This window comes from Thunnus maccoyii, chromosome 15 (genome assembly GCF_910596095.1).
Source record: "Thunnus maccoyii chromosome 15, fThuMac1.1, whole genome shotgun sequence".
Classification (NCBI taxonomy): domain Eukaryota; kingdom Metazoa; phylum Chordata; class Actinopteri; order Scombriformes; family Scombridae; genus Thunnus; species Thunnus maccoyii.
Window position 1 is genome coordinate 18964967 of NC_056547.1, and position 22416 is coordinate 18987382.

At 40.5% G+C, this 22416-nt stretch overlaps 1 protein-coding gene across 2 annotated transcripts in view; it reads left to right on the forward strand.

The window, feature by feature from the left end:
• Positions 1-22416, forward strand: part of rapgef5a (Rap guanine nucleotide exchange factor (GEF) 5a) — a 51920-nt gene that overhangs the window by 25351 nt on the left and 4153 nt on the right. For both annotated transcript variants that reach the window (XM_042435312.1, XM_042435314.1), the window contains 15 exons: positions 6397-6542; positions 7642-7742; positions 11856-11934; positions 12035-12179; positions 14011-14102; positions 14220-14250; positions 14614-14692; positions 15023-15172; positions 15350-15447; positions 19751-19873; positions 20502-20680; positions 20783-20873; positions 20961-21011; positions 21165-21252; positions 21359-21423. In XM_042435312.1, coding sequence (XP_042291246.1) covers positions 6397-6542; positions 7642-7742; positions 11856-11934; positions 12035-12179; positions 14011-14102; positions 14220-14250; positions 14614-14692; positions 15023-15172; positions 15350-15447; positions 19751-19873; positions 20502-20680; positions 20783-20873; positions 20961-21011; positions 21165-21252; positions 21359-21423 — 1518 coding nt within the window. The remainder of the gene's footprint in view (positions 1-6396; positions 6543-7641; positions 7743-11855; positions 11935-12034; positions 12180-14010; positions 14103-14219; positions 14251-14613; positions 14693-15022; positions 15173-15349; positions 15448-19750; positions 19874-20501; positions 20681-20782; positions 20874-20960; positions 21012-21164; positions 21253-21358; positions 21424-22416) is intronic.

Below are 22416 nucleotides of genomic sequence, written 5' to 3' on the forward strand. Positions count from 1 at the left end.
CATCTGGGCACCGACATGCACCCACAAACACACACGCACGCTAACGTTGCCACTGTTGATGCACATATAGAGTTTCGCTTCATTCAGATCACCTTAGATTAAACAACCACCAGTCCTCTAGCTCGTCTAGTGTGGGTGTTAATAATGGCTTAGTGCAATGTGATCTCATACTCTTATTATAGTCTGTCAAGTAGCCAATATACTGTGTGTGTGACTGCACTTGTGTATGTGTGTTCACTTATCTGTGTGAGTTTTCAGGCTGGGGCTTATAATCATGTGTGGGAGCTTGTGTGTATGTGTGTGTGTGTGTGTTCATGCACTGCTGGCGCTGTGGCAGGCTGAGTCAGTGTGTGCGCATAATGAGCAGGGTGTTAGTGAAGCGTTGTACTGTATAATCCCGCTCTACAGTACACCTGAGGGCAGGAAGCGAAGCGAATGCAGTCTTCTTTCACCCTACATCGTGATGTGTGTGTTTGTGAAATCTACCGCATATCACATCAGCTCGGCGAGTTTGACCGAAGCCCGGCCTTGGGGATTTTTCAAAGTGCATATGAATTCATTTTCATTCCTTACATGCAAAAGTAAAAAGATACTGTATTTTAGAAAAGCATTACTCCTGTAGGAAACTATAGAGAAACATGAATGTATTGTTGTTTAATCAGGGATATAGTAGAGAGAGGCCCTGCACACTTCATACTAAACCCTTTGATATGTAAAACAGTTTACCAACATATGGATGACTTGAATCTTAAAGTGTAACTTCAAGTCCTCTCAAACTGGTTGGTAAACAGAATTTGTAAAACTCTATTGTACCATCATCAAATGATGTTACGGATTTGCAGGATATGAAATTATGTGCAAGAAATCATGTATTTTGAAACCATAAAGCTTTAAATAATGGTTGGTATGACATTGTGGAGTGAAGAAGCAATGTTTTCTTTAACTTACAAGCTTGAAGAGAGATTTGAGGGAAACTCTGGGAACAATGTTGATAAATGAATATTAAAAGATTAATAATGAAATGACCTTGTAGTTCAAAGATTCTTCAGTCTGCACATACATACCCACTATAAATATCATGTAAATATAAGACCTTGTGATTATCATGATGCTGTTTCTTACAGTAGGTTTGACAAATTAGGAACAAACATCAAAGCAAGCAGTGATGATTCTTGTAATGTTCTGAATAAAAGCAGCATCAACAACTCATGCAGGAGTGTTCAGCTTGTCTTTAAATTATAATTTCATATATTATAAGTTCAAAGCTTTTGTCAGGATACCAAAATCCTCTTAAAAAGAAGAGAGGACAACATACCTCCTCATATTAGAACACAAATACAAAAATATATGTAAAACAGTGACATTCACACTTATTGTAGCGTGATATTATTAGAGGTAGAAGAGACAAAACATAACATGTTCATCTATCATCATTTCTAAGAGTGTTTTTCAGAAAAGAAAGATTTGTACATTAGCCTTGACAGTCATCTCAGCCGGCTCATTGTCCAGCTCAGACTACAAGACGTGGCAGCACCCAAAACCAAGCACCCAGCTCGATTCACCACAAAGACCACTCTCCTTTTACTGGGTTGTCACGGTGATTTTTTTTATTTTATTTTATTCTAGTTTCCTTTTTTTTTTTTCCATGACAGACAAGCTCTGACAAACTGGTGTGGGCTGTTTCCATAGTGATACAATTCATGTGTCAGTACAGTGAATTGCGTGCATCTCTGCCTTCTTTTCACTTGAATTTATACTCTTTCACATTTGATTCAGCTATCAGAGTTTGCTGCAGTAACAGAGGTAACCCTGCACAAGGAATTATACAAGGTCACAGCACCCATGAGACACACATACAAACAGGCTCTTTTTGGATGGCTTATGTTACTTTCTAAAAGTTAAGGAATGTGTTATTTAACAATTACACAATTTGTGTGTGTGTGTGTGCGCGCGTGTGTGTGTATGTGTGGGCGGGCATGTGTGTGTGTGGTAGCATGTATGTGTGCTGCTGAGCTAAAAGCATTGTGTTTTCATATTCTTATCCATTATTTCCAGGAATCAGGCCCAGAGCTATCACAACACAGATATGGCTTGGTCACTATCAGCGCAGACACCAATATACACGCACGCACACGCACACGCACACACACACACACACACACACACTGGTAGGAACAGGAAGGGATCAGAAAGGGCTTCCTTTAGGCTTTCCATGAGGCCCACCTTTCCTCTGTACAATACATACTGTGTGTGTGTGTGTGTGTGTGTGTGTGTGTGTGTGTGTGTGTGTGTGTGTGTGTGTGTGTATGAGGGAGAAAGAAAAGAGAAGACAGACTGAGTGAGAGAGAAACAGAGTGAGCAAAAGAGCTTTAAGACGCCGAACGTGTTTTGCATCATCTCTTTCTTGTCTCTTGTGCCCAAAAACACTTTGTGTGTGTTTGCGTGCGTGCGTGTATGCGTGTGAGAGAGACAGCTGTGTACTCAGTTAATGACCCTGCAAGCGGCACAGCAAGTGCATGTCCTCTAGTCGCTATTTTCTCTTCCCAAATCCAAATCCGTCGAGCATAACGTCTGCCCCTTCAAAGGCAGAGAAAGGGAGAGACCTGGCTTGAGCTTGCTGAAGAGAGGAAAAAGAAAATGTGTTTCAGAAACAGAGAGAGGGAGACAGTGAGGAGGGAAGGGTGGAGAAGAGCTAGAAGTACAGATGGTTGAATTGAAGGAAGGGATTGGGAGGAATGGAAGGAAAGAGACCGACACACCTGCTAGCTGAGAACAAGTGACTGTCCTGAGAACAAACCTCAGAATCAGTGTAGGTTTGCTGTTACTAAACTGCAATGAGAAATGTTTACATATTTGAATTATATACACATATATACACATAGACACGGGTGTGTGTGATTTAAGAATAGAAACTATCATGCAAATTGATCATCAATTCTTAAAAGATTCTCTTTTTTCCTCAAAGATGTGTAAATGGACTTTTTGGAAACCTTTTGTGCCTCTACCCTTTTAATGGAAATGTTAGAATTTTTTGTTGGAAGGTAGGGGGGCGTTCAAAAGTTTGCATAAAATGCGTTTGTGAGTTGGATTCAAATGTCTCTTTTCACAGTCACTGCTTCTTGTGCTTCTCACTTTTTCCCACACTCCGTCTCACTAGTTTTCATGATCCCTCATGTTTCTTTCTTTCCATCTTGGTTTCTTTCCTTTAATCTTTCCTCCTTTTCTTGTTCTCTCTCTTTCTCTATTGCATAACTTTCTGACCCCTCCTCAACACTGCGTTCCAAGTCCCTACTTTGTATATTTTTACTTTTTGTGGCTTACATTCTTTCTCAGGCTAAATTAATGTTGTTGGGAACTGCTGTTTGCACTTAATTCTTTAGAGATTATTTGAGTGTGAATTCTTGTGTATGCCCATATGAATAAGGTGAATGTTGTAAGTTTTACTTTTGTTTTTGTGTGTTTTCTGGCAGCCTTTTGATCTTGTGTGTGTGTGTTAGTGTATAACGCTGCCTTCCCCCACTTTTGGCTCAGTGTTGTTTTTCTTGGCATCTGTGTAAAGAGTGTGAGTGTGTTATCGGAAAGATCAACAGTTTGCTACTGTATCAGGAACACAGCGCAACGTTTTCTTCTCTTTTGTTTTTATAGTGGTTATAATTGGTTACATAATCTCTCTCTTTTTATTTTTTTCACAGTATATCTGGGACACTGAGGGAGTTAATGGTGAAAAGAGACAGGAAATTTCAGCAGAGATAAACAGGGGAGGCTTGTGATAAAGCCTCCTGGTTCGTATTGAACCCTGCATGAAGTGGTCCAAGCATGTCCTTAGACCACCACAACTTGTTATCTTGACATCACATCTGTACCGTTGGGTGCGGTGTGGGTGCCAGCCCAAAATGTAATTAATGGCATGCAGTGTTAGATCTCTTAACATCACTGCCTTATTTATCTCCTATATGCATCTTTGTGTTGCTACACCCTGTGGACATTTAATTACAGAATGTTACTTGGGTTCTTTGGGAATACACGTTGTCCACAGCTGGATTCACTTTGAAGACCTGGAAACATGACAGTGAATTCATACACCTCAGTATCTGAGAAGTTTCTGTGTGCAACGTGAAAATCAGTCCGACTGGAGTCCAGAGTTTGTCTTGTGTGCTGTTTCATATCCATGGTTCAGACAAAGGCTGGGTGATAGTACTGTGTTATCTGCTTTATAGTTTAATCATATTGAAATCATATGGTACTGTTAAGTAGCCTAGTAAATTTAATGATGGCTAAATGGTATAACTGAGAAGTAAATTAAAAATAAAAACAAAAATGACAGTATAGATTACGGCAATATTCAAATTGTAAGCTTCATTTATCTCATAAAATGCTCAGATTGAGTCCTAAACAAGACATGGTGCTGCTGTAAAGTGTGAACACCTCCAGTTTTGTTTGTTCGAGTGCTCAGCCAAGATAGAAGCGTATGGTGGGCGAGTGCTTTTTTCTGTTTAACCACTGAACTACAGTACCTGAACGCCCCTACAGTGAGTCGTTTTGTCAAAATCAATAAAAAAAATATTCTGTGTTGCAATTTCAGTTGTTATATCATTATTATCATGTAGCTCTACCTGAACAGTGAACATGGAACATTTTGTAAATACCATAAGATTTTACTAGATGTAGAATTTGGAGTTAAATAGGAATGAAGAAGCCCAAATGGTTTGACATAATCGAACAAAATAAGATAAATCGCATTGTGATTAATCAAATGAAGGTTTAAGAGGAAAATGTGACAGACAGACACACACACACACACACACACACACACATCAATACACCTGAGGGGGAGGATCTGGTGACCTTCAGTTCACTGAACATCTGTATCATCCTAGAGTAGAATAATATGAGTCATCAGGACATATCTACACACACATGCATGCGCGCACACACACACACACACAAAAAGAGCACTTTGGGCATTATGTTTTGTCTGACCCAAGTCAGATCCCACCTACTGTCTCTCATGATCAAACAGCTCCTTTCATCTGACGATCACAGAGATAGAGTGTGTGTGTGTGTGTGTGTGTGTGTGTGTATATGCTTGTAAATGTCTGCCTTTCTATTGACTTGTTTTAATGTGTTACAGAGGTATCTGTGACTGCATTAGCATTGCTCTGTGTTCAGGTTCCACGATGTCTAAAATAAAATCAAGGTTGTAAATGTTTTGATCACAGTTATTGATCACTGTTGGCACTTTGTTTGAACTTTAGACCTTAGAACTTTTACCTTAAAGTCGATATAACTTAACTGTGTGCAGTCCTACGTGGTGTGTGTGTGTGTGTCTGTGTGTATCAAAATAAGAAAGAGTGCAACAGATGGATAACCCTGCATAGAGAGATCTTTGTATCAGTTGCGATTGCTACTCGATCCCTCTAGCTGTGACAGAGACTGCAGCAAGCAGCTGGAGGAGAGACTTGCTTCTTTTTTTCCCTTCTGCTCCTGTCCTCTTCCTTTGATCTACCCCTCTCCTCTTCTCTCCCCAGGCTGTTTCTTAATGTGCTCCTTTGTCCATCTGGAACTCCGTTCCCTTTGCACTGTCACTGCAAGTGTGTGTGTATGTGTGTGTGTTTTGTGCTCACAGATCAAGTTGCTGTTCATTTTTGGAGCAGGAGATCATTAAGTGTCAGCCCGCATTCCTAATTGTCCCCATTGTTTTTAATTACACAATGCCAAGACAGGAAATGCAATACCTCTCTCTTTTAGTGAGAACAGAATATATGTGTGCACATGTGTGGATTGGTGTGTGAATGCTGGATTTGGATTGGTGTTAGAGAAACATTTTAATCGAAAATCAAAGAGTCCAGACATTGGAGCCTTACCAATACTGGATTTTTGGGGCCAGTAACAAAAAATCAGACAGTAATGTATTGGACAATATTCATTATTATTTTTTTAGCCTTTTTGGACCTTTTAAACTTGTTCGAGTTGTGATAAAGATATTAAGCAAGACACTTCACAGTTGAAAAACAAAGTCAGCGTCCTATGGTGGAAAAACTACAGAATGGTGACGCAGTTTTTAAATGGACAACATTGGACGATATGTACGCAGATACGATATATCTGTAATAAGCTAAAACACACACATGCACTTGAAATGTAAAATTATATAAATGGGTCACAGTGTGCACAGTCCTGACACACACAGTGATAATACAAATAATGAAGCAGAAATGAATACAGTCACATGAGATGCATTACATTCACTTTATTGCTCATTGTGGCTGAAATTGTCTACTGTTCAAAAAATAGTCTTCACTTCCTTAAACTTTCCTCTAACAGCTCGTCCTCCTTTCACCTGGTGACATGTTGTCACTGTTTTTTTACATCTTTTTTTCTCTCTTTCTCTCTCAGGAGGCGTTGGGGAGGGTTTGCCTGAAGGAGAGAGGACGGGACGTGTTGGTGTTGCAAAGAGTGACATCATCAGTGACGTCGCCGTCAGAACGGCCCTCACCCACATCTTCAGGGGGCGGGTCCAGAGAGGAGGACTGCGACAAGAGGTCAGTCCCACCTCCTACATAATCATAGCCCTCAAAATCAACAGTGGCAACAAAAACATAATCATAGTACTCCTCCCTCTCCTGTCAAGTCTATCCTGCTTTTTCTCCTGTAGTTCGGAGTCTCAGGTTGCAACCACAGACTCTTGCATGTAAAATATCAGTAGTGCTGGCAACACTGTGTGTGTGTGTGTGTGTGTGTGTGTGTGTGTGTGTGTGTGTGTGTGTGTGTGTGTGTGTGTGTGTGTGTGTGTGTGTGTGTGTGTGTGTGTGTGTGTGTGTGTGTGTGTGTGTGTGTGTGTGTGTAAGATAATGTATGCTTTAGCTTCTGGCACAGAGCAGGAAGAGGATAATGACTTTTTTGTTTTCAGCTGAAAGGGAAACAACCATGAAACCAAGACTGGTTTACTTTCCTTCTATAAATCAGTGTATGCATGTACGATGGTGTGTGTGTGTACCAGAGAGTATGTGTATGTATGTGTGTATTTCCTCAAAGTTGAATTCTTTGTGCCATATGTGTCTGTTTTTCTGTTTTTAAGTTGTTGTGTCTCAAGACCTAAGGCACAATGCAGGGAGTGTCAGTGACAGGCAGGTTAAGTGGGTGTGTGTATGTGTGTGTTTTTGTGTATAGAGTGCTCAGCATATTCAGTAGTAATCAGTTCCCTCCCAGTCCTACTGTTGGTGCTGTCAGAGAGAAGGTTTTCATCTCTGGAGCTCTTAGCTGACAGTGGCAGACAGCAAGGCAGTTTACCCCACAGGAGAGCACCCTTCCTGGGTATACAACGCTTAGATGAGGGCTGATCCTCCGGAAGTGTTTAGATATGAAGATGACCACCGAGCGAGCTACGCTTGCCGAGGCAGAGGAGGACATAGATGATGATGATGAGGACGACGACGATGAGGAGGATAATCACGACGAAGGCAGTAGCAGTTCAGAAATCTGTACATTTGACGTTCCTCATTTTCGTTACATTGATGATGACGATGTAGAGGAGAATCATAGGGAAGAGAGGAAAAGAGAGAGGGAGGGAGGATGGAGGGAGGGAAATGATCGTACTTGGTGCTCTAGTGAGGAAGATTGTTGCGGCCCTTCGTCTTACAGGTATGTGGTGGTGTCGGGAACGCCGCTCAAGATCTTGGAGCATCTGCTAAGCGACCTGCGGTTGGATGACCAAAGAGGGGCACCAGAGAGCAGGGAGAGCGGTAAGTTTGGAGACGCACACACCACACATGTACTTTAAACACAAACATTTCACACACACTGCGCACACAGACACATCTGAGAAGGCATTTATACACAAGAATTGGATGTTTCTCCATATAAAGATAGAAAAGTGGTGGAAAAGTAGACAGCAGCTGAGATGTTTGTCTTTTGTTTGGTGGTATATTTAAAACTAAACACCAGACCTCCCCCTCCTTCCAAGGAATTTCATTTTCACTGCCACACAACAAGTTACAACACAGCCCAACCTGGACTTTTTTGTCTCTTTTATTTTCCCCGAAGTGGGTTCAAGCCCGGGAGGTATGCACTTCCCCTTGATTATACTGTCAGTGTGCGTGCGTGTGTGTGGCTGCATGAGTCAGCTCTCACACCACATCCAGGTGCATGTGTGCATTCATTCAGCCATGTCACTGCCTGTAAATACGAGGAACATTCAAAAGGTTAAATGCTCTAATGAGTCTGTAAAAAGATTCCCCTGGGGTATTGAAGACATTACTGCCACAAACAATTTCAGTTTATTAACTGTCATATCTCAGTTTTACAGTAGCAGCTACTGTTTTTTTTGACAGTGCAGCACTTACAGTAGCAATAAACTGGTTTACTGTGGGAATCAGTTTATTGTTTAGTCTGTAAAATGTTAAAAGTAGTAAAAGAAGAGTGAAAATAGACAAAGTGACATGTTTAAATATTGTGTTTTGTCTGACAAGTAGTCCAAATCCCAAACGTATTCAAATTAGAATCGACAGAGAAAAGCAAATCCTCACATTTCAGAAGCCTGAACCAATGGGTATTTGGCATTTTTCTGCTTGATAAAGGACTTGGTATTGATTGATTTTCTGTTGATTGACTAATCAATGAATCAGCTAATCATTTCAGCCAGTGTTTGTGGATGTGAGTTGGCTTAATTTGTAACGTTGACTACAGTACAGCCCCTTTCATCTTAAAATCTTGTTGATGTAAGTTAATCATTCCCGCACAGATAAAAAGAAGAATGTATGTAAGTATATTGTATTTGTATGTATTGTCATAGTCAATAGATCTTGACGAAACAGTTGCACCTGGCAGTTAGTAGGTTTAAACATTCAATAACAAATAATCCCTTCGCAAGAAGTAGCTAGTAAGTGTGGTGCAACCGGTTTTAATTTAGTCTAACCCTCCACTAAGAAAACACTTTTTTATAGTTTGAACAGCTGATGCATCCAGCTCCAGGTCTAGTAAAATAAGACTTTAATCACACAACTCATTAAACAAGACATCTGGGTCCCAACCTGTATTTTATACAACCCTTCTCTTGCTTGTTTGCACCCTTTCCAAACAAGGCGTCTTTATATATCAACTCCTCAGCACCACCAGTTCCCAGCAGTCCACAGGGAGCCATCTCACTGAATTGCAGGAAGCAAACGAAGAAAGAGAGAGAGATGAATGTAGGAGAGAGAGCGAGAGAGAGAGAGAGGGAGAACTGAGATGGTCTTTGTGGAGGAAGACCGCCTGATATTTATTCACTGAAAGGAGAAAAGACACTTTTTTTTTTTTTTTTAAGGATCGGGTTGATTTTTTTTTTTTTTTCTTTTTTTGGAGGAACAGAGAGAGAAGCAGAAGCAGAGATGCGGATCAAGAGTGTATGTGCATGTTTGTCTGTCTTTGTCTCTGTATCTGTGTGCATGTGTCTATCTTTTGGTCTATGTGCACTGAATAAGCATGAGGGCGTGCGTGTGCGTGTGTGTGTGTGTGTGTGTGTGTGTGTGTGTGTGTGTGTGTGTGTAGGCCCTCTGGGGTGGTGCTGAGCATCAGTGTGCTGTTTTAGTGGGCTTAGCTCTGCAGCATGTTGAACAGGCTCGAACACGCTTCTTTAGCGAGACAGCGATTACCCCAACCGTCCCTCCCCACGTACACATAAACACACACACACACACACACACACACACACACACACACAACGAAAAAACACAGCAGCAGATTACTGCGATTAGTTCAGCACACACACATTTTCTTTTTTTTTTTTTCTTTTTCTCTCACAAGAGATAAAGTCCCCAAGGTCAGAGCTGAATGAGTTATTCATCAGGGTGGTGTGTGTGTGTTTGGGTGCGTGTGTTTTCCTGTGTCTATGAGTGTATGTGTTTGACTTTGTGTGTGCCAGCAGGCAAACGCAGAGGGCATATGTTGAAGATGAAAATGGATATTTATCATCACAGAGAGCTAAGAGAGGGCGAGCGTAGGAGGAGAGTAGTAGCGGGGGAAATGTAACTGCCCAGAAGGAGAAAATGAAAAACAGGGGTGTAGGGAAGGGGGGCGGACGAGGATGGTTTGGGATGGAGAGCAAGAGAGGGAAATGGAAAGCAGGAAAAAGACTAATAGCTGGTCAAGAAGAAGCGCTACATCTACAGATTGAAGAGAAAAATACTCAGATTTCTTGAGAAAAGTTGTGTTTTCATTTCTAAAGAGAAGACAGTTGATCAAATATTAATGTCGCGGCCTCTGCTCAGTCTTCTATAATTGATTTCTTTGCTCTTTGCCCGACAGAACCATATTTGGGTCACACATTTCCCGAGGAAAGAGTTGTGACACACACACACACACACGCGCGCACACACACTCACACGCGCACACACACACACACACACACCCTCTCCCTCACCCCACCAACACTGGCTCATTACCCCTCTGCCATGAGGGCTGTTTATATTCGGTTCTTACCCATTGAACACCTGCTGAGTCTCACACACACACACACTCACACTCACACACTCTTACTGTTTTACATGCACATTAGCTCGCTTTACTTTAATGAATTTCTTTAGATTATGAAGTTGTTAAAAATATGAGACAAAAGAATGGCTCCCTTTATTGACGTAAATGTTATTTTGTTTGTTTATGTTCTTGGTTTCAAGTAAGTATTTCTCTATAACACAAAATATTTTTTTGCTGAAATAACAGCAACAATCAAAGTTAAAGGTAATCTGCTTCATCAGGACTGTGTGGGTGTAGTGGAAAAGATTTGATTGACAGTAGCTGGCACCATAAGCAAATGACCTTTTAACCTCTTCAAGCCCAAACGTATGATGTCAAGCCAAACTTTTTTGGATCCACCGAACTTTACTTTGAGTTACAGTGGAACATTTCCATAGTATGTCCATAATATACCTGATTGAATTGAGGGGAAACGTATATAAAATGATGCACAAGACAAGTAGAATAGAATTTTTGAATGGCCCAGCCATAAAAAAACCTATGTGTTGAATATTTTAGTGGAAACATCATATAACTGCAATGAAGTGTTGGATTAAGCTGATACAGAATATATGAGATACTGTTAGAAAGGGTGGAAAAGAGTGATACAGTATTTCCACCCTTAACCCTGCAAAAAAATGACTTTTTGGGCCCTTGGAGGCAGCGGAAACAAGCTGTGAACACAACGCTAACATGTCATCACTTTTTAAGTTGATATTGTAAACAGTTTTCCATTTAAACATCCAGCAAACATAGAGCAACATTAGCATTAATTTGGAGTTGTGTTTCTGGTCACATGATTAATATAAGTCCAATAGTCACTCTCCTTTTAGCTCTGTTTTTGCTCTCCACCAGCTCCTGAGGGAAATGCTTAGCTCTTTAGCTATGCTCTCTCTTAAAAATGACGCTACGGATGCAGTGAAAGTGAACCAATCAAAGCCAAGACAAGACTTTGTATAGGTGAAGTGAACTGCAGAGTTGGTTCATTATTCTTTTTCAATTCATCACTACAAACGACCGCTTTCACATTACTAATAGTCATTTGATCAATTTTTTATATAAATTATTGATTGTGGCCACTTTAAAGCTACTAAAGGGCAAATAAAAGGGGGAAATGAGATTGACCTTGAAGGTTCAGTCTTGAAGTTGAGGTGTTTATAGGTGTAAATGCAGTGCTTTGATGTGGGTGACACAAGAGTGGATACCAGTACATGAAGACATCGGAAATCAGAGGTGAAGGGAGAAAATAAGAGACTTTCATATGACTTTCTACATCTTAATTCTGCAATAAAGAAGAGAACCTCACTTGGTCCTATTTGCGAGTGAAGGCATAGTAAGTGACTCATGATGTGTTTCCTGTGTTTCAGAAATGCTGCTGGATGACTTCCTGTTGACCTACCTGGTGTTCATGTCCACCCATGACCTTTGTCAGGCTCTGCTGGGACAATATCCTTACTGGCAAACACACATAATCACACACACACATCCTTTCAACCTCCACACTATCTCTCCCAACCTTCTTTGCTTTCTCCTTGACTGCTCTCACCTATAGCAGCGCCCGCTGCAGGGGCCAGGAGGAGGGCAAGGACGCCCTCTTCAGGAAGCGTAAGGTACTGCAGCTGGTCTCCCACTGGAGCAGACTCTACAAGGACTTCCTCAAAGAGGAGGAGCACGTCAGGAGCTTCATGAAGGTGCGGCACTACTCAACCTGCGAGTCACCCTGTGCCTCTGTCTTTTGTATTTCAATTATGTAATTAGTTTGATCCTCTGCTGTCCTCTCACATGTGCCACTGAACAACATCAGAAGTCTCATTCATCTTCATTTGTCTTCATCTGCCTTGTTCTAAAATGGGGTTGTCCTTCCCCAGTGCTGCGCGATAGGACATCAAACATTTGGTGTGTGAGAGAGACAAAGCTGAAAAGTGTGTGAGTGTGTGTGCGTGTGTGTGTGTATTCTCTGAGCTTTTTGTCAGCAGCACCTACTGTTACACTGAACTGGGTTTCAGCTTTCTTCCACCAGGGAACTGTTTGTTTTGATGATGTTTTGTTTCATCCTACTGACAAAGGAGAAATTGAATAGCTAGACCAAAAATACAGGCACTTTAATAGTGTATTATGTTATGAAAGATTGTATACAATCATAATATGTGGTTGTGTTATTTTAGAGAATAATTCAACATAACCAGGAAAATTATTCATGTCATCAACTGTATCTAATCAAAAGCATCCACCTCCGATTGTATGTACAAATCGTCTGCACAGGATAACAGCATCAAAAAACACACATACAGATTCTTGTGTGTGTCACATTTGTCACCGCAGTGGTGCTTGTATACGCTGTGCTCCCACTATCTTTTCACGTGGTCGGTTTAATCTGATCCGAACGCCTGTGACAACCATGACACTAAAAGAGAAACAGGCAAACACCTACATGCCCAACACGATCACACATGTACATAACCGCGCTCAGTCGCAACAAGCGCACACACTCACCACTCACTTGTCCCTCCATAACCTGATGGCTCCATTGCTCTGTGCCGGGTTGCCATGGAAACCAAAGTGCGAGGGTTGGCATGGGTATAATCTCATATGGAGTGCGTAACCCAGGTGATAGTTGCCTAGTAACAGAGGAATGAGAGGGGAATTGAGATGGGGGGCTACGGTGGGTCAATGACAGCGATAAGCAGGTGTGTGTAAGTGTGCGCGTGTGTGTGTGTGTGTTAGTGTTGTTACATGTTAGTGCATGTTGTCAGTGTTACTGCCTCCTCAGCTTTCATGCTACTTACTAATGCTCTGCCATGCACACAGAGACACTACCGAGTGTGCCTAGTCATGCATTTAAGTACAAGGCACAGAATTCGTCTAATGTTTTTTTAATGTATTCTACCTGTGTTGTTGTATCATTTACACTCAATGGTGCTCAGTAAATGAGCTGCACAGTAATGTCATGTAATGTTGGTTCACTTGTACGTTATGCCTTTTCTATGCCTCTTGTTTTTCTCATACCTACCTTAAGGACTGATGAGATGAATAAAAAAGGCTGTTTTTTTATCAGTGAAAAACAACTGATAAATATATTAATATATTTATTTTAATATGTCAAATTTATGCACTTCCCCACAGCTGTGTAAATAGTTGTAACAGCTCATCAGACAGCTGTTTAATGTGAAGCCAATGAAGCATGATAGGTAGAAACGGAGCCTGGAGGATATATGTTACATTGATTTCTGTGAGTGTATATCTGTGTGTGTGTGTGTGTGTGTGTGTGTGTGTGTGTGTGTGTGTGTGTGTGTGTGTGTGTGTGTGTGTGTGTGTGTGTAATGTTGCTGACACTGTGAACTTAGCCACCAACTCTGGTCATGTGCCATTAAAGTGAAGTGAAATAAGCAAAGATGAAGTCTAAGAAGACCAAAGACTGAGGCATTCAACAACAAATGTTATGCCGTCAGTCAAAAAGCATCTAACATGAGATCATTGCTGTGTTGTCATGGATGCTAATTATCATTTTGGTCTCAATGTTAGACTCTCTACAGGTGTGTGTTAGAAGATCTGTATGAGTTCCCTACTCTGGAGAAAGACCTGAAGGAGTTTCAGAAGCTTCTACGTCGCAGACAGTGAGTGTATCTGTGTCTCTGCACAAGGACAGTGCTCTCTGTATTAAATGTGATGGTGTGCTAACGTCTCAGTCTGCCAGGCATCCCTCCTCACTGCTGCATGTTTCTGTCTTACAGCACAGTGGATGACTGCCCTCCAAACCAAAAGGTAACACAGAAATGATCTATGATACCATCTGTAAAATCTATTAAATCTACAGTTTTTAAAGGTATAAATACATAAATAAATACATAAAAACATTAAATGAAATAGGTATGGCAATGCCATTTTTTTCAGCTGATGTTTAGTACTGATGCTAGTTCTTATATTACTCATTCTTGCCAGTAGTATACCATAGTTTTTTACATTGTGAAATAAAGCATTGAAGCCCATGGTGTACAAGGGGCCACGCCTCGACAAATTGAAACAATTAGATCTGATAGAGCCGTATAGATACTTATACAGATGCAATAGTGCAGTTTAACTATGATACTAAAAATCTCTATGTCTGTTCTGTTCTCTCTCTGTCAGAGTAAACAAATGTATCAGCAGTTGAGTTTGAAGGAAAACTGTTTGCAACTCCGAAGTCCGCAGTCTGAGACTAGAGAGGGTGAGTAACACACACACGCATACACAAACACACACACTACCCCACACTGCCCAGGACTGTATACAATTATGCATAATGACAGTCCGGGAGTTTAAATTTCAATGTGCACATGCAAATTACTTAAATACAGACTGTTCAGTTTTTTTGTCTGCTTCTGTACTTGACAAAAATTAACTGAAGTCTCTCACTGAACATACTTGAGTGCTTCAACATTCATTTACAGAAATTTGCTGTTTATTTCACTGTTTTTGCTGTATCCATTCAGTATGTCACATAAACATATTCACAATATATTCACTGCTTTCTGAACATTTTTCATGTGTCTCTCAGTTATTTGTTGCGTGTACGTGAGCGCCGACTCCTACCTGAGTGTCCACACACACCCCTCGCTGGAGGCTCACGAGCTGCTAAGGATTGTGAGTCTGAAGATGGACAGAGCAGAGGAAGACATGATCCTTGCTGTAGTCTCGCACACTGGAGGTACATACACACACACACAAATACACAAATGCAAGTGTAATACATAGTAAACAAACTATCATAAGCAACAAATCCTTGTTCAAAATGCTCATTTTTTAATTGTTATCGTCATCATCATCATATCTCTCTCTCTCTCTCTCTCTCTCTCTCCTTCTCTGTATATCTTTGTCTCTGTAGAGCGGAGGGTGCTACAGCCCAGTGATTGTGTGTATTCAGAGTCTCTGACCCCACAGGGGAAGCTTGTAGCCTGTCGCAGGGACCTCACAGAGATCTTGGTATGTAAATGCACTGTTCTGTTTGTGCTTCTGTCCTTCTGTAAAATTCAATCTTTTCATGTGTCTCATAAGCACAGATGGAGGCTAAAGATGCAGCTTGCAGGTTTAAAGCAAATCACAACCCTATCAAAAATGATTATTTGCATCCTATGATATTGTTGGTAGCCTCTGTATCATCTTCTGGCTAAATGAGGCATGAAAATGAATATTCGAATTCCCTGACTGACATACTTTCGCAGTGTTACGATGAGTCGTGCATTAAAAGCAAGCCGGAGACAGTCAGGCCAGGTGATTGTTATTAAGTCTGACTCAATAGGAGAGGAAAGGTGCGAGCCACAATCATTTAGTTGTTGCCCAACCGTGACGGCAGGATTGGAGAGTGCTGTATCAGGGCAAAGTGGTGTTCTGTAATGGCATGTTTTGCAGAGTGGAGCTTCAGTTGTGAATCCTTAAATAATTTTTGCAATATTGGGCATTTTATAAACTGCAAATTTTGGTTTCATGCTGCATAGGTGTGTTTAGCAGCCTGACATTAACAAACCGGTATATCCTCTACGTTAGACGAATTTAAAAATCTACTGTCCATAGTGGGCTGGAAGACGTGATATTTAGACTTAGGTGTTACAGTATTTGGAGACATATTGTCTTGAGTTAACGTCAAATGTCAGGCTCACAAATGCAGAGTTGTAGTTAATACAGTATGGTGACCTGTAACCAGAGTTGGAGAGAACAATTGTATTGTAGGAATCACCACTCCCCTCTCAGCTTTCAGGTCTGCTTGAATGTAGACTGATAACTGAATGACCTTTCTCTCAGATTTGAAACACAGGACTTTTCTCAGGAGAGGGCTGAGGCCTTAGACTCCATTACCACTACTGATACCTATTAAAGACTGAAAGTTGAATCCAAGCAGATAAAGACCATTTTTTGCAAAGTATGCAACAAGAAATCAACAGGGCCAGATGGCTTGCCTGACTTCCTGCTAAAAAAAATCTCATCAGAACTAACTGCTGCATGGAGTCCTATTTTTCAACAGTCCTAAAACAGTCACACTGTTGTAGCTCTCTGGAAAAAGTCCATAATAATTCCTGTGCCTAAAATACCATGTCCATCTGCCAACAATGACCTTAGACCTGTAGCTTTAACATCTGTAGCAATGAAATCTTTTGAGAGAGTCATAGTAAACATGCTTAAGACAGATGTGGTTTCATGTGGGGACCAACTTCAGTTTCCATACCGGCAGGGGCGGAGTACAGAGGATGCTGTCATCATTGTGATGCACTTAATTAGTAAGCATTTGGAGAACCCCAAGGCATATGCGCGTGTTTTATTTGCGGATTTCAGTTCAGCTTTTAATACACTCCAACCACACCTGCTTTTCCAGAAGTTAAATGACATGCAAATAAATCCTTTTATTATCAAATGGTTTTATTCTTTCTTAACAAACAGGTCCCAACAGCCAAAGGTCAATGGCTCCCTCTCTGAGGTCGTAGACTGTAGTACAGGGGTACCACAAGGCTATGTGAGCTTATCCATTCTCTTCACACTTTATACAGATGAATGCAGAAACAGACAGCCAAATAATTACATTGTCAAATTCTCAGATGATACAATTATATTAAGCCTGCTGTGTTGTGATGACTGCCCCTTAGTGTACCAGGTCTGGTGTGATGGCCACTATCTCATTCTTAACGTTCGGACTCAAACATTGTTCTCTCCGGACTAGATCCTTGCTTGTGTTGTATCAACTCTCAGATGCACCTCGCTTTGGATAAAAGTCTCTGCTAAATGAATTGTATGTTAATAAAGAAATGATATTTGACCCCAGGGAGGTAAGAGTGCATGACCCTGTGATCATTGGTGACAGTGAAATTGAGCAGGTGTGCTCCTATAAGTATTTGGGCATACAGATGGACATTGAATTAAAATGGAGTGTACACATTGAGAATCTGTGTGCTAGGCTGGCTCAGAGACTTCATTTTCTCCGTAGACTTAAACTGTTTTTTTCATTCTATGATGCTGTGTTGGAAAGCATCATTAGATATGATATGGCATCATGGTACAGCACCCTTACAGTCTAGTTAAAATCAAGAATTGACAACATGCTGAAAAAATGAAAGTGGTAGGGAAGAAAGAACACCAGTCCCTTCACACTAACTCAATTATTTGTCTCATTCAAGACCTACAAATCATACGCTGACACCCCTGACCTAAATCCAACAGGAAGTCCACAATTCACCCATGAAAGTATGACTTTGTGCCAATTTTGAACCTTGAATAAACTCTATCTCCTCCTAGGGTGTTAATGGTATCGGCTTCAAACTTTAATACATGACTTATCACACTGTGCTGAATAAAATTTATCAAAAACTTTGTAATAACTTGAATGGTGTAGATTTTGTAAGCCTCGAAAGTTGGAGTGCCACATCACACCTTACAATGTAAACCAATGGGGAGGCAATCTCTGGGCATGGACTTTGTGCCAAACTGGGGCATCTGACATCTGAACTATAAGTCAGACCACTTTCAAACCTGTATCAATAGATTTGCGACGAAAATTCCTACTAAAATATGATTTTTAATGTAAGATTTGGCCATAGTCATGAGATTTATGAGGATATTTCACAAGAGGAGTAATCTGAAATCCTTCTCTCCAGCTGAGAGGGAGAAGGAGGGAAGAAAGTGGGCGGATGGGTGTCACGGTTAAATGCAGCTCATTTTTGAAGGATACAGCAGGAAAGGTCTATATACTTACAGTACATTATATACAAACTTTGTATGAAGTTTGGTGTTATTATCATTTATTTTACAATAATTATGAGTCTTATATGTATAATTCAGTAGTGGAGATGACCTATGAGGGGAAGGGAAAAAATGGAGTGAGAGTGACAGTTAAGTGATAAAGTGCTGCAGAAAAATAAAATTGAAACTAAAATTTGTAGCTCTGTACTGCAGTTTTTCCTTTATTAGGGCCCAAGCACCTAGCGGTTCGCTCACACTCTCCATTCAAATATATGAGTATTTTACTGTGTCCAGCTGCAGTTACTTATTATTGTCTCTTCACACCTGACAGCAGTGTTCAATGCTTACTTTTTTGTCGAGGAGTACATGTGTTCCTAAATGTAAAAAAATTAGGAGCACACAGAAATTTAGGAGCACACTGAAAAATGTTCAAGTAACTGTTTATTAAAGACAACAATTTATCACATACATATTTAAATGCTTTGTGTGTGTGTGTGTATATAAATCAAAATTTATGTTCTCCTTATGGGTGCTTGATTATGACAAAAAGCATAATCACAATTATTTTTGCTCAATATTGACGTTTTTTTTAACACGATTACTTTTTGACTATCATTTTTGGCGATTGCCGATATATGCACATATTTTTTCCCACTTTGCTGAGGAAACTATTACACATGCAACCATAGATTGTACTAAGTATGATCAAAAAAGACAATATATGATGGAAGAACTCAGGAAGACTAGAGTTCCAGAGCTCAGCAATAAAACTTTAATGTATCTGCCAAGTGGGTGGAGTAGCAGTTTTGGGTTTTTTTTTAGTTTATTAGACAGACAGGATTGATGTTTAGGATTTAATATTTGGTCCGAAGCGGAGGGTGGCGGTAATGTGCCTAATATGTTATAATTTAGCTATCGTTGAAGCGTGTGGCTGTGGCGTGGCGTTGAGTTTTGATGTTTCGCCATGACAGAGGAAATTGCTATAACTTTAGTGTAAATGCTCCAGTCTGCCCCAAACTTTGCATGGTTGATAAGAGTCCCGGCCTGAACACGTCCACATGACAATATTCCATGAGTGATACTGGCAAACTGGCTGAATAGCGCCCCCTACAAAATTGCAGCAAAGGAGCCCCAGCAGCGGGCAAAACAATGGACAAAGGAAGTGATGTTTATCTCCTTCTTGCACTGTCTGAAAAAAGGCTGGGTTTGAAGACATCTACATGCCCGTGATAGAAGCCCTTTGACTGCGCCGCGGCCCGACGTGCGCAAGGGCGCGAAGGCCCGTTCAACGCTGCTTGCAGCTTTAATTTGGCTCTGTATTGTTTCTTTTGAATGTTTAAAATGTTGTACTATGTTTGAATCCCCCACCATTGCTCTGTAGTTTATTATTAAGTTGAGATATTGTTGCTTTGGTAAGCTTACTAAGAGATAGCCTTATTACTGCACATAGAAGTACCTGTGTGTATGTGCAGTATGTACTGTATATATTATCCTTCTGTGCACTAACTTTCTTTTCTGTGTGTGTGTGTGTGTGTGTGTGCGTGCGCGTGCGTGCGTGCAGCCTCCCTTAACAGACAGTGCTGAGCTAAGCAAGAGGCCAGTGCGACTTTTAGGAATCAACACCTGGGACGTGGCAGCTGCTCTCACACACTTGGACTGGAGCCTCTTCAAATCCATCCATGAGGTAAACACACACAAATTTACACACACAGCATGTGGATGTAATTTATTATAAATTCATGACAGACATTGCTGGAACATAAGCATTAAAGATGCAAATGCTCCACAAGATTTGCTGTATCATGAGTACAGAACGTCTTCTGCAGCTAAGCGGCTGTCAGGAGGAGCCGAGTATTTAGAAATTTAGACAATGTTTTGTGCTTGATTCTCACATTTCACTAAAAATGTTGATCAGCGTTGTTCAGAATGTTAAGAGTGATGAAACAATTGAGTCAGTTGATTTATCAATTTGTCGATCAACACAGATAATTGACAATTTTAATTCATTATGAAAATCATTTATCAAGCAAAAGTGTCAAACATTCTCTGGTTCCATGTGAGAATTTGCTGCTTTTCTCTGTTTTGTGATTGTAAATTGATTTTATTTGGGTTTTGGAGTGCTGGTCAGACTAAACAGGCAATATATAAAAAATTTCACTGTTTTCTGTCATTTTACAGACTAAATGATTAATCAAATAATTAACATAATGGAGAGGTAAATAGATAATGAAAATATTTATAAAGTAGCTAAGATCTTAGAGGGAGTATATATTTTGGGGTGTATTTTTCTGAAATGTCTGATCCACATGCAGCAGGAGCTGGTGTACTACACCCTCAGCCGTGCTCCTGGTACCGCCCACACAGCGGCGCTCTCAGTCCTCCTCCAGCGCTGTAACGAGGTGCAGCAGTGGGTCATGTCCGAGGTGCTCATGTGTGTATCGCTCAACAAGAGAGTGCAGTTGCTCAAGAAGTTTATCAAGATTGCAGCTCAGTAAGAAAACACACACACACATCCTCAGAAATATACACATATAAAATTTCGAGATTTTTCTGCATTGTGATTAAAATGTTGCACATTTTTGTGTGACTGTAGTTGCAAAGCTCAAAGGAATTTGAACTCTGCATTTGCCATCATCATGGGTCTCAACACAGCAGCTGTGAGTCGACTCAACCAAACCTGGGAGGTAAGTGTGTCTGTTATTGCTTTTATTGTATTTATACATATGCTTTTTATTTTGAATCTAATTCTGACCAAACCACCTTCCTTTCAGAAATGTCCGGGGAAGTTCAAGAAGCTCTTTTCAGAGTTGGAGCTCATCACGGTGAGGCCTACTGAAGAGAGAGATACATGATATTATGTTCCTCTTCTGATTTGATAGTAAATATAAAATGTATAAAGCGTTTGCATGTTGACTAAATTGTTGTCAGTACCTCAGCTCCTCTTTTCTCATCCTTTATATTATGTCTTTCTCCAGGATCCATCTCTTAACCACAAAGCCTACAGAGAAGCCTTCAAGAGAATGAAACCTCCCAAGATCCCTTTCATGCCTCTTCTCCTGAAAGGTATCCTTTCTAACTCCCCACACAGACACGCACACACACACACACACACACACATATTTAATTGTTCTTAATGTATTACACCTGCACGCCTGTCCTCTGCTCTTAGATATTACCTTTATCCATGAGGGAAACAAGACCTTTCATGACAACCTGGTCAACTTTGAGAAGCTGGTGAGTGGAGTCAGTCTTACAGTGTCTTAGTAGCCATTTTGGTAATTTTACCCCTCTGCCCCTCTCATTTTTAATTTAAGATGATGAAGACATAGTAATTATCGTATCAAAATCAGACTTGTTATATTTTGAACGTTATAGTGAGTGTGTTGTGTACTGTATGTGTATCGGTGTAACTATGAAATAATACATCAGACTGTAAGAATTTTAGTCTTCGTTAACCCACGAGAGTAAAGGGACATTAAAGGATAGGTTCACATTTTTTTTCAAGTCCGTCTTAAAACAACAGTCAGGTGCCCCTATAAACACTGAAATAGGTTTTGCTCGCTGTAATCATTCCTGTTCATACAGACCATCAAGAGATCCCTTCCTAATGTAAGTGATGGGGACAAAATCCACAGCCCTCCCTCTGTGCAAAAATGTATTTAAAAATTTAGAGAAGCCTCAGCCACCTGACATCAAATAAAGTGGATATCTTCCACAGTTAGTCTTTTTAGTAAAAATGTCCCTCTTTGTGTCTCGATGGACAGTGTTTTCCTGTTCAGCTGTGGTGGAAGGACAGTAACAAAAAGAGGACATTTAGCACTAAAAATACTGTAACTTTGAAAGATATTGACTTGATTTGACTAATTTGGATAGCTTAAGCGTCACATTAACTTCAAATAAACTTTGAAATACATTTTTGGACAGAAGGAAGGCAGCAAGAAATACACATGTCAAGGTTAATTTGGGCACATGACTGTTTTCTTTAAGACAGACTTGAAAAATTATGACACTGTCTTTTAATGATTTTTATTGACCCCTGCTGGAGACCAAGGAATAGCAGGAACCTGGCACAGCTTACAGCCACCTCACAGCTTGGCAAAGTGATCAGACACTCCTGGATGATGCCAGTGGAAAAATTAACAAAGCAGGATGAGATGCTGATCAGAATTAACCATTGAAGACGCATTTCACATTTGTGAAGATGGAGTAAATCTGTCAGGAGTAGAA